Below are 12,737 nucleotides of genomic sequence, written 5' to 3' on the forward strand. Positions count from 1 at the left end.
AGTACATTGAGCATGGGTGAGCAGTAGCAGTGGTAAATGAAAGAGGAAGAGGAAATATTTCACCAAAGGCAGATACAAGTCCCTTCAATAAACGTGGAAGTCAGGGATTGCATAAATTTTAAAAGTTATACCTTTTGGGAATTAAGCAATATGCAGCAATAAATTTGAAGTACTTGATGATTTAGATGTGTGGAAATTATGCAGTGTTAGGAACACACGTTTATGGATTTTGATGAATTGGAATAGGGAATTGCTTAGATATTACTGGGTTGAAGAGGAATTTGTCCTGTGATTTCTTGGAAATGAGAAGTTAAAAGGAGAAGCATCACTATCTCCCTGTCTCAGTTGGTGAGAGAATAATCCTTAAAATAAAACTGGCTAGGAAGTTCTTTATTCTACAGTGAAGCAGTCTGAAAGAAAAACTGACAAAATTTCAAACATCAAAATTCCTGTTTCCTATTCACATCCAAAATCTGGTTTCAAGACTTTGTCATTCTGCAACTATCAACAATTAAATGTCATCAGAGGAAAATCAAAAGAACTGTGAAATGTCAACCCATTCCAGCTTATGAATTTGAGCTCTTGGCCTACAAGATTGCTTTTTCTTTTGCCTTTTTTTTCAAATCCGTAATACTGTTGCAGAGCTCTCATCTTGTTTTGTATGTGTGAAATTAGAGGAATATACTTCATTGGTTGCATTGTATTCTTAGTCTCTTGATTAAAGAATAAATTTGATTTTCATGAAAAATTATTATTGAGTTTATTGAAGCAACCTCGCTTAAAGTCTCTTCTAGATAACAGTATTAAAGTGAAATAAACTGACCATTTTGGTGATTAAATAAGACTTTGACATGTTTGGTATAGTTTGTGAATAATGGGGCTTGATTAACAGCATTTCTTCTACTAGAGTCGTAACATCATACACCCTTATACATGCACTTGTTTAAGACACAATGATAATGTAGTTCTTAAAATACTTCGTGTTTTCTGGAGGGCTCTTGCTGCATATTCTGTCCCATCCTTGAGAGAAAAATAGGAACTGACTTCAAACCTGACCTTTGATATTCTGCCAACTCAACCACACTTTCTGTTAACTCAAACCACTTCTTCTGAAGAAATCATATCACACTTGAAATGTTAACTTTGTTTTCTCTCTCCCACAAATGCTGCCAAACCTATTGAGTTTCTCCAGAATTTTGTTTTTATTTCAGATTTCTAGCATCTCCTCTCATTTTTTGGCATTTACCTTCAAACCATGTGCTGTGATCACTGTGACCCTCTTCAAGCCAAATAGATTTTTAAACTTATTGTATTAAAATTTAATCAATTTAAGCCCTTCAAAATTTTGAGGACCTCTATCTCTCTGCTTAAAAATAGCAGGCTTTCCTCGCTATTATTCTGTATATGTCCACAGCACCCCCTCCCAGACCTTTATATCTATCCAGGTGTTGTTTAGAATTTGACACAATGGGTAGAATCTCCCTCTCCTGAAGAGTGGGTGAGGAAAGTGGTGGGAAGGGACTATAATTGAGTGGTTGGGATTGAGAAGTTATCCATTGCTTTCCTGTTACAGGAAACTAAGTGAGAAGGCCAAAGCTTAACCATCCCAACCCACCATCAATTGAGGCACTTAAAAGCCTCATCCCTCCTGCCATGTGCTGCGATATTATAGTTCCAGTGGAATTAGAGTCGACCTGCCCAACTGGTAAACCAGTCTGGACTGACTGTCAGTTTAAAGTTGGAGTAGTGGGGTAAGGGGAAAGAGGGTGTTCCTTCACAGAACTGAACCCAATGCAGGGGGAAGGGTGCTAAGTGACAATCCTGTCTGCCTTTGCTTCCAACTTTCTTGCACACCTCCGCACAACCTCCAACCCCCAAAAACTCTTCCCCACTCCAAACACCACCTACTTTTCTTGCAGTGATCCTCTATCCTAGGTTTCAGTGAAGTAGTATTGGACATGGCCTCTGCATGGATCTGTAGAGCTTTGGAACGATGAATCTTTGATAGGCCAGCAACTCTTTTATTTTGCAGGACTTCCTGCTGCCAAATTGTAATTCCAGCAGAGATTCCTCCCAAACCCATTCAACTACTTGATTAAAGAAAGATTTGGCAGGCTTTCTAACCTTGAGCTACAAGCTATCTCCAAGAAACACACTCACTTAGTCCAAATCCTGTTGATATTTATTGCAACTGAGGCCTAAGCAGTGAATGATCAAGGGTTGGCATAACATCTTTCATTTGCACGCTCTGAACCTGGGGATCCAGTATATTGAGATTTTATCAGCTATTATACTGTACAAGACTTTTGAGATTTCTCAAGCCTCACTGTTCTTCTTTAAAGTGGTCAGTGTCAACTGGTGCTCTCGTCTCTGAGTCAGAGTTTGTGGAATTGAGACCCAGGTCAGGACTTCGAAGCTGAAATATAAAAGCTGACATTCCAGCGAAGTTCTGAGATTGTACTGCGCTGCTTGTAGCCACATCTTACAAATTAGACTTTATCAGAGAAGAAGAATTACCCAATCATTATTTGTGGGATTTTTCTGTGTGCAAATTGGATGCCTTGTTTCCTACATTACAACAATAACTGCATTTCAGAGATGTACTTCATTGCTTGTAAAGTCGTTTAAGCCTTCTGGTGCTCATGCAAGATGGTAATGTAAATGCTGGTCCTTCTCTTTAAAATTGTACTGCTTGTGTTGTCTATCTTAGCCTTGCTTCAAACATGCTTTACTCTACATTTCATAAATTCATAGAACTAATATAGCACAGAAATGGTCCATTCCACCTATCATGTCCATGTTAGCTCTCTGCAAGAGCAATTTGCTTGCTAGTGTAATAATGTAATAATTTCAGATAATTATCCAATGCTCTTTTGAAGGCTTAGATTGAACCTCAAACACTGTCAAGCGGAGCATTTCAGATCCCAACCGCTTGTTACATGAAAGAGAAATTGTCATGTCACCACTGCTTATTTTGCTAAACTGCTTAAATTGGTGTCTTCTGATTCTTGACGCCACTGTTGATGGGAATAAAATGTTTCCTTATCTATTCTGATCTGAAATGATCAAAACCTTCATTTCTCCAAAGAGATCAGTCCCAGCTTCTAGTCTGTTCACATTGGTCATGTTCCACATCCCTGAACCATTTTCCTAAATCTTTCCTGTATCCTCAAATAATACCTTCACGTCATTCTACAATATTCAAGTTGGGGTTGGACCAATGGTCTTGCACAGATTAACCATACCTCCTTGTTTTTATATCGTATGCTCCTATTTATAAAACCCATGATCCCATAAACCTTGCCTGCCACTATTCTTAATTTAGGAGAAACTACTGCAGATGTTTGAATCTTTCTGTAAACATCAAATGCTGAAGATCACAATGGATCAGACAGCATCCATGGAGAGAGAGCAAGCTAGCATTTCAAGTCTAGGTGACTCTTCAGAGCTGAGTTGAAGTGTGGCGGGGACGATGGTGGGGGAGGGTGTGGCTGGTGACTTGGTGGTGGAGAAAAGATGCTGATAGTTCAGATTAAGTCATTGGAATGTGAGAATGGCATCTCTCCTGTCAGAATTGAAAGGCCAGACACTGGGATAGTGGAAGGGGGGAAAGGACATGATAAGCTAAAAAGACGGGAAGAAATGGTTCACAACTTGAAGGCATTGAACTCTAATATTAGGTCTCAAAGGCTGTAAAATGCCTGGTGTGAAGATGAGATGTTGTTCATCGGTTTGCGCTGTGATTCACTGAAGCACTGCAGCATGCTGAGGACAGACATGTGGGCATGCAAGCAGGATGCTGTGTTAAAATGACCGGCTATAGGAATGTTGGGGTCGTGCTTGCATTCAGACCGCAGGTGTTTCGCAAAGTCTGGGTTTAGTTTCTCCAATGCAGAGTAGTCATGTTGGTTGCAGCAAAGACAATACCCAAGATTGGAGAGGGTAGAGGTGCTTCACCTGGAAAGACTGTTCAGGCCCATGGATGGTGAGTAGGGAGGAGGTGAATGGAGAGGGTGGTTGTGGAATGGACTAGGGTGTCCTGGAGGGAACAATCTCTATGAAATACAGACAGGGGGAGTGAGGGGAAGATGTGTTTGGTGATAGTGTTCTGCTGGAGTTGTCTGAAATGGCAGAGAATGATTCATTAAATGAAGAGGCTAGTGGGAACCTGATCATGCTGTTGAGTGATTGGAAGGGGCAAGGGTGGATGCATGGGTGATAGGTTGGATGCAGTTGATGGACCTGTCGAGCACAATGGGTGGGAAACCACAGCCATGGAAAAAGCAAGCCATGAGCGCAACTGTGTTTTAGAGTGAGGCATCATCCAAACAGATGCGACGAGGATGAAGGAACTTGGAGAATATTGAGTTCGACTCCTTCAAATTGTGAACCATTTCTTCCTTTCTTTTAGATTGTTATCATGTCCTTTCATCCCTCCCCCATCCCAGTGTCTCCCCTTTCAAGTCTGGTAGGAAACAGCATTGTTCTGCTATTCTCACATTCCGATCACTTAATCTGAACTATGAACATCTTTTCTCCGCCAGCACCCTACACCCACCACTCCCATCACCAGCACCCCAAACTATAGCATAAATGCTCTCGCTCGCTCTCTCTCTCTAGATGCTGTCTGAGCTGCTGTGATCTCTAGCATTTGTTGTTTTCAGTATTTTCTTAACTTGCCTGACCACCTTCAATGATTGGTGCTGAAGATCTGGACAGTGGTGGGGGGTGGGAGGTGTCTCTCTGTTCCGTGATAGGTCAGTAAACATTAGCAATTCAGTCTGGTTCTGTAAGATTTCACACTTTATTCAATCTCGGCCAGGTAAACGTTATCCAGTAACACAGGGATTAAACACTTCCGTGTTCCTCAGAGAAGCTGCGCACATGGCTTAAGGCAAAAACATTTTCATACTTTTCTGAGAGAGGTACAGGCCATAATCACAGAACACATTCAAACAATTACCAATCAATTTTAATGAAATGACTTTATTGACAGCAACTTAGCCCAATGATATTTCCTGGGAACCAACCTTTTTTTCCAACATTCAAGTACTTCTATCTCACAAATCTAACCTCTGCACCTGCACTTGCAAGGTCAGTTAGGAAGTCTTATCTAGTCTAGTTATTTTGATGCTGTGAAGGAAGCATTGTCTGCTAATCATTGTTGAGACAGACCATGATTAGTTCAGCTTTTAGCAGGGTTAAAAGCCATCTTGTGCAGCTTTGAGCAGAATTGTCAATTTCCAGCCTAGAAGCCATTTTATTGCTGCCTGTGTTAGTAATAGCATGTATTAAATTGTTGTTCCTGACTACAACTTGTTACTTCAGCCTGTATTCAGATTTCAGATCCTTAGTGAACACACATCACCAAGTCTCTTTGTACCTACAAATACTTTAGAATTATATCCTTTGTTTTACATTTGCCTCTCCTCAATCGTCCCACCAAAATAAATAATTTCATGCTTCGCTGCATCAAATTTCATCTGTCACTTGTCGGACCATTCCACCAGCCAGTCCACATCTCTTGGAGCTTAACAGTATTCTCTTCTAAGTTTTGTGCCATTGAGTCACAGGGCTCTGCAGTATAGGAAAAGGTCCTCCAATCAAAATGACTGTCCATTAGAATGCCATTTTCCAGCACATGGCCCATAGCCTTGTAAGATAGGGCTGCTGTCTCATTAGAAAGAGAGATGACTAGTGGAGAGTTCGACCTGAGGGTCACCACACCTCAGGCAAATGAAGAGTCTATGAAGATAGTACCTCCATGGCAATCTTAGCTAGTTCAAGAATTGATCCTGCACTGTTGGCATCACTGTGCATTGTAAACAAGGCATCTAGCCAACTAAGCTGTTAGAACATTGTCACTGCAATTTTTATTTTGTTTGTTCATTCGTGTGATGAGGGTGCTGCTGTCTATGCCAGCATTTAACCAATCCCTAATTGTCCAGAGAGCAGTAAAGAGTCAACTACATTGCTGTGGGTCTAGAGTCGCATATAGGTCAGATCAGGTAAGGGTGGCCGTCTGTTTCCCTAAATGGCATTAGTGAACCTGATTGTCAGGGAACAAAAACCCCAATCTTAATTCCATATTTTTATTGAATTCAAATTCTGCCATCTGCCATGGCAGGCTTTGAACCTGGGTTCCCAGAATGTGACCTAGATCTCTGGATTAACAGTCCTGTGATAATACCATTAGGCTGTCGCCTCCCCAGACTTTGGAATTGCACCCTGTACTCCAAATTCTTGGCCATTTGTACAGGGTTATATCTGTTTATTTTATCAGTTTCTGCCCTCCCTGTACACTATTTCTTAAATTTCCAAGCTTTTTGTCATCTGCAATATTTGAAACAATGCCCTCTAGAGCCAAATCCATTTATCAAAGAGACCAGGAGTTCCAATACTGACCCCTGTGGGACACCACTGTAGATTCACCTGGTAATGGGGCAGTGTTTCGAAAGCTTGCATTTTCAAATAAACCTGTTGGACTATAAACTGCTGTCGTGTGACTTCTGACTTTGTCCATCCCAGTCCAACACTGGCACCTTGACAACATACTTCATTCCAGTCAGAAAAAAGCAATTGTGTGCGATTGTATTTCTTAGAAAATGTCACATCCATGACACTGCTGCCACTTTTAATTCCATTAACTTCAATTGTGCAAATTGGTCTACACTTAAAAAGTGTTGCACTTTTTATTTATCTCTGTTTGTTCTCAATTCGATCAGTCCTACCATAGTTTTCATTTAAATTTCTAAAGTTGTAAAGTGAAATCATGATTGCAGCATCATCTAATCTACTTTTTATGTGTACTATGAAGAATATATACATATAAAACACAGGAATAGTTACTGCTGATCCCAAAGCAAAAGATGTTCATTCATTTAATGTAAATAAATTGACTAGCAGAATGAAGTTGGCTGATTGGCAGTATTTAACCTGAGTTTATGTTATAAAGACTGAGATTCAAATATTTAGTCTAACATTAAAATATTCTCCATATTATTTGTCTTTATTTACAGTCAGTGGAAAGGAAACTATCCAACTATTTGAAAAGTTGCTCCATTATCCTCAACTTTATTTTTCACTGTATTGTTTGTGAGATGTAATTGTGCCCATCCAGTATTTTAAGTAAGGACAAAGTTAGAGTTGAAAATCTCATCACCCTGAGCTGCAGTAGATCTGTGCATGTCAGCAGTAGAGATCTCCAAAGAAAGACAGCATTCACTTTCTGCTACCAGGGTTGAAGCATCGCCTGTTAACGCCTTAGCCTATTATACTAGCCAAAAACACTCCATTTTTCAGTCACTGGATCCTCTCTCCACTTCCAAATTAGCTTCCATAGTTAGTCAGGTGCATTTTTATATAGAGCATTTAATTTATTTGCTGAAAACATAACTTCCTAGATTTATAAATTCATATACGTCTTGCCATTAATATTCTCAATCTTTCTGCACTATTCTGTAATACTTTCAGGCTTTGCAGCATATTATACTTACAATTTCTTTTTTTCTGTGTTAAATATACTTCCTGTTTTATATTTATAAACAGCCTAGATGTTTGGAGAGTTACTTCGGTATATTATATTGGTTATACTGGTATTATTATACAACCAGTATTTTAAGCACTATTGACTGTTTGTTGTAGCTTTAATATTTAATCACCCTATCACTGAAGTTTTTAATCATTCTGGAGGGGAAAGTATCTAATGTGTTCTAACAATATATAGTATGTTTTGTAAAGCAGTGTCAGATATTGAAATTTAAACTATTCTTTCAAGATTAGTATTTTGTATTTAATAAAGAACAAGCAACAGCCTGAAATTAAGTTCACAAGCTGTTTTTAAAGTGCCTTTATATGGTGTTACAATAGTTGGCTTGTCCTGGCAGGCTTAACCATGATGGACAGTTTAATAAAATATGGCATTTAAGGCATGTATGATTGGTCGATAGGCTTATCTGTGAAATTCATATTGCAGAATTTTAAAAATTTCAAGTGTCCAGTTTATGCATCTTTGAAGACTAAAAATATATTTGTTGCTATTCCAAAAATTGAATGAAGATATTGAATAATCGCGAACATTTTGAAAAAAAATTTTGATTTTATCAGCTTCATAAATAGAAATTAGCTAATCTGTATCCTAGTTACTATAGAAATTGATATATTGTACCTTGATTCAAAATGAATCTTTTGTTGGAAATATTCTTTACTTAGCATTTGTGTGGCATGAAGGTTACTTAATGCAGCAAGTGTGGTAAGGTATGGTGACATACCTCACACATTGCTCCACTAAACTCAATATGACTCTCACTTGTGCAAAAAAAGACGTAAGATTCAGCCCAGAGTGCAACAATTAACATTTGAATTGGCAGGAGAATGGGGTTGAGAAACATAACAGCTATGACCAAATGTGGAGTAGACTTAATGGGTCAAATGGCTTAATTAAACTCCTATCTTATGGTCTTATGAAGGATTCATATTCCACATTTGTAAAAGTTAATTTTCAGTGCTGGAGAGGTGTTTTTTTAAAAATGCTTGCACTAGAATAGACCTATCTTAACTCAGTGAAAGTTTGCTGTTTTTTAACTTCTGGAGGTGTAATTCAATCAATAACTAAGTGAGTTGTACATTCAATTGTTAGAAATCGTTTTGCTGAAAAACTGGCCTGTTTACTACATATTTATGTCCTATTTAGATTTTTCAATTTTTAAGACTTCAGCTTTATTTGACAGTTACATTTCATAATTTTAATATTTATAGTCAATGAAAAAGATTGTCAATAATCATTTAACTACTCTTGCATTCAGCCTCAAAGATTGAGTAACTCAACTTTATTTGTAGTTCTTATTTGTTGTGTATTTGTCCTCCTTGAACTTTGTGGACCTTTATTAAGATAGTACTCGATAAATACTTACTCATAGAACTTTGTGCTGATTATCTGCAGTTTGATTATGCTACCTTGGTGGCTGCCAAATGTGTAACTATAGAATTAGTGAAAACAAAATATTTGGGCACACCAGTTTTAAAATTGTTTCAAGTCTTGGTAGATTACTATACATTATCTTTTAAAAACTATTGTTATCATTTTAGTAAAAAGACCCCAGAAGTATTGTGTATGGACTCCATGAGAAATTCTATACCCTAGCCTCTGATTTCATCCCTGTCTCTGCTGATTGTTTGTCTGAGAATAATGTACCATCATGCAGCTTTTTCATACTTGACCTCCAAATGAGCTTTCCAACCTTGTATTTCAATGTCCTTGAAGACCACATCTGTCTGTTATTTATATCAATCAATTTTATCCCTACTTATAACTGCCTTCATCTATACATTTTATTACATCCAGACTTGAATGTTCCAAAGCTTTCCCAGCTGGCAACCCACCTTCCAGCCTCTATTAAGTTGAGCTCATCCAAAAATGTACTCTCCTAACTGGTAACCAAGTTCTGTTCATCCTTTAGCCCTGTACTCACTGACCTATGTTGGCTCCCAGTACAGTGTGAACTTGATTTTAAAATTCTCCAAGCTGTTTTCTGATCCATTCAGTGCCCTCCCTTTTAAATAATATTTTTAGCTAGATACTTGAGATTTGCAGTGCTTCTCCAGTTCAGGCTTCTTGTTTATCCTCAAATTTAAAAACCATACCATTCTTAACCATGCTTTCAATTGCCTTATCCCTAAATTCTGAAATATAAGACCGTTATTGGAGCAATGTCTCTCAATTGCAGACATGAATCATGTAAAGCCAAATAGACATTTTTTTTATTGCCAAGTTCCTTGAGGTGCCACTGAAAGCGTAACCATTTGGATCATTTGCCTTTTTTGGTAATGTGGTTACCAATGTTATATGTAACATTTCTGGAGATCTCTTAGTGGTTTCCTTTTTGTGATATTTGCAAACTTGCCTCAGGATCTTCTCTCAGTCATCCAGTTTGTACCTTTAATTAATTCTCTCTTCTTTTCCTCTCTAGGTATCCCAGATGATGAAATAGTTAATGTGACATTGCCGACTGGGGTGCCAGTTCTTCTGGAATTGGATGAAAACCTTCATCCAGTTAGACCACATAGATTTTTAGGCAATCAGGAGGCCATCCAGGCAGCTATCAAAAAGGTGGAGGATCAGGGCAAGGCAGCTGCTCCAGGAAAGAACGTACCTGTTTCTGCCAATTAACTCTCAATTATTGACTTTGGAAGGGAGATGTAGTTAGAAACCATTTAAAAACTATTTGGAGAAGAAGTTTATTTTGTTTGGAACATTCTGTGTAGATCTGTTGCAGTTGGTGAGCATGTCCTAGGTTTGGCACTGGTGAAATATGTTGAACTGTTATTTGCTGCTTTGCACTGATGTCTTAATAAGGCTAATTTATTTAAAAAACTAGAACTATATAGGTTTTCATATGCAGGAAGATAGTTTTGTTATTGTATCAAGGATTCTTTAAGTAAAATTTACAAGGCAGAATTAAGGATGTTATTCATATTTTATAAGTGTGAGAGCCCAGCTATGTTAGTTCAGGTTTGCAGGAGGTGCGCTTTTTAACAGATGCTAGGATTTGCGCTGCTTAGATCTGCATCACAGGGAAGCTCTAATTGCAGCTCATAAACTGTAAAAGGTCACTTGATTCCATTGGAAATTATGAAGACATGTCCCAAAAGTACAAAATCTGAGCCTTATCCATTATGCCAGTCATTTTTCAAACAACCGTAGCAGATCATTTATTAGCAAGATAAATTTTATGTGCTAGAATGATTATTTTCCCTGAACAGGAGTAGGGTAAATTGGACAGATTTTCTTAACCTAATAAGGTTCAAATAGTTGATTCAGAAAGAATGGAGAGAGGTAATAGGATAATAAGTAATCAGTAAAGATTTATGGGTCCTGTAGGAAGCCTAAAAGTGACAGAACATTTTAAGATTTTCTTGAAGACATTACTGACAAATAAGACATTACATAATAAAAAAGTTTATATACTGCAATGTGCCACATTTAATTATTGAAGAAAATAGAGAAGTGTCAAGAGCCCTTGCCTCCTTAGATCTTAATTGTGTATTAATTGTTGTTTGAATCAAATTATCTGTAATCTAATTCCAACAGCATCAATGGAAATTCATTGAAAAGGCAGTGACCATTATGCAATTTGAACATGGAGTGCTCAGTAGTTGATGATGTAGAAATCTTGAGGAAATAATACCTCGAAGTATCGGAGAATGCTACTGTACTGTAGTCTGCAGTAGAAATAGCACCATAGCATTTTACATTTGAGTTTACAATATCAATTTGTTTTGATTTTATGAAGCTGTAGACATTTTTTGAGTTTTAAGTAACTTCTCAAATGGTTGAAAATAGTAAACTAGCAATTTTCTTTAGATTATTGTATTATAGTTAAATTAGTTGAAGATAAGTATTCATACCTCCTGTGTTTTCAGCATCCATGTTTCTGTTAAGTTTAGCTCATAAAGTGCTGAACTGTATAGGTCAGGGTAGCCTTTGGATTTATTACTTCATTTATGTTGAGCTAGCCCTTCATGATAAAGGTAATTATGGAGGGCACACTTACCTATGCCTCGATTGCCATTTAGTAACCCATGTTACATTGTCTTGTTTTTAACATGTACATTGTAAGAGTCGAAAAGTACGGCACTGAAAAAGCACAGCAGGTCAGGCAGCATTTGAGGAGCAATAGAGTTGACGTTTTGGGCATAAGCCCTTCATCAGGAATGTCCATTGTAACACTTGTTAAGGCTGGTTTAAGATCATTGAGCACTTGGATGAAGAAATGGAGGACGATTCATGCTTGCTGAACTACAGTCGGCAAGTACTTAATATTTTTGGGACAGAAGTATAATGCAGACTTCATTCTATGAAGAGCAACCCAATGGATAGCAGTGTATTAACAATGTACTTTATCTTTGTAATGTGGTGTACTTCGAATCACAGATGGAAAAGGATGGAAACCTGTATTTTACTGTCAATTGAATTATGTTATAGACATATAAGCTCCACGGTGGCCTTTTCATTGCTGTTTCATTTACTGCACGAACTGTTCACATCATGTCTACTGAATAAAAGTAGAAATAAAAATTGAACAATAAAAATTAATCAATCTGATGCATAACTGGATAAATAATCCAACAAATGAGAGTTAAAATCTAACAATGGCAGTTTGAATATTTAAAATACAGTTGGTATAAGAATCAGATCAGTATCAGTAAAAGTGACTATTAGAGCTTTTGGGTTGATATTAAAAATCCAATCGATTCATCAACATCTTTAAGGGAAAGAATTCTGCCATTCTTCCTAATCAGGCCCATATGTAAATGCTTCTGAAGTGGCCTGGCAAGCATAACAGTTGAATCTAACTACTGCAAAAAAAGTGGGAATAGAACCAGAAACTATACTGCATGGACTAAAGTGGCTCAAGAAGATCCAATAAGGGTTAGACAATAAATGTCATCCCTGCCAGGATGTCCAGCTCCTGAGAAGAATATAAACATGCAATTTTAACAACATCAGTATAACAAGTGGCATTTTTTATAAAATTGTATTTCAGTATTTTTAATTTGGTTGAGATATATATGATGGCAGTATTATCAAAACTATTCAGTTTACTTCAGGTCTACATTGCTGTTATCTTCAGTATATTTTGTGAACACCATTTGGAACATTCAATCTGAACATAATATTTCAGTTATTGCTTTGTCATTCATTGTACAGTTGGTACAGTGTGCAAGAGTATTGAATA

The 12,737-nt window shown here is 37.5% G+C and overlaps 1 protein-coding gene across 2 annotated transcripts in view; it reads left to right on the plus strand.

The window, feature by feature from the left end:
• The window catches only part of bpgm (2,3-bisphosphoglycerate mutase), a 33,703-nt gene extending 21,655 nt beyond the window's left edge, over positions 1 to 12,048 (plus strand). For both annotated transcript variants that reach the window (XM_060843198.1, XM_060843197.1), the window contains exon 3: positions 9,969 to 12,048. In XM_060843198.1, the coding sequence (XP_060699181.1) occupies positions 9,969 to 10,168 (200 nt within the window). In that variant the 3' untranslated portion in view covers positions 10,169 to 12,048. The remainder of the gene's footprint in view (positions 1 to 9,968) is intronic.
• Positions 12,049 to 12,737: the final 689 nt, after the last annotated feature.

This window comes from Hemiscyllium ocellatum, chromosome 23, assembly GCF_020745735.1.
Source record: "Hemiscyllium ocellatum isolate sHemOce1 chromosome 23, sHemOce1.pat.X.cur, whole genome shotgun sequence".
Classification (NCBI taxonomy): domain Eukaryota; kingdom Metazoa; phylum Chordata; class Chondrichthyes; order Orectolobiformes; family Hemiscylliidae; genus Hemiscyllium; species Hemiscyllium ocellatum.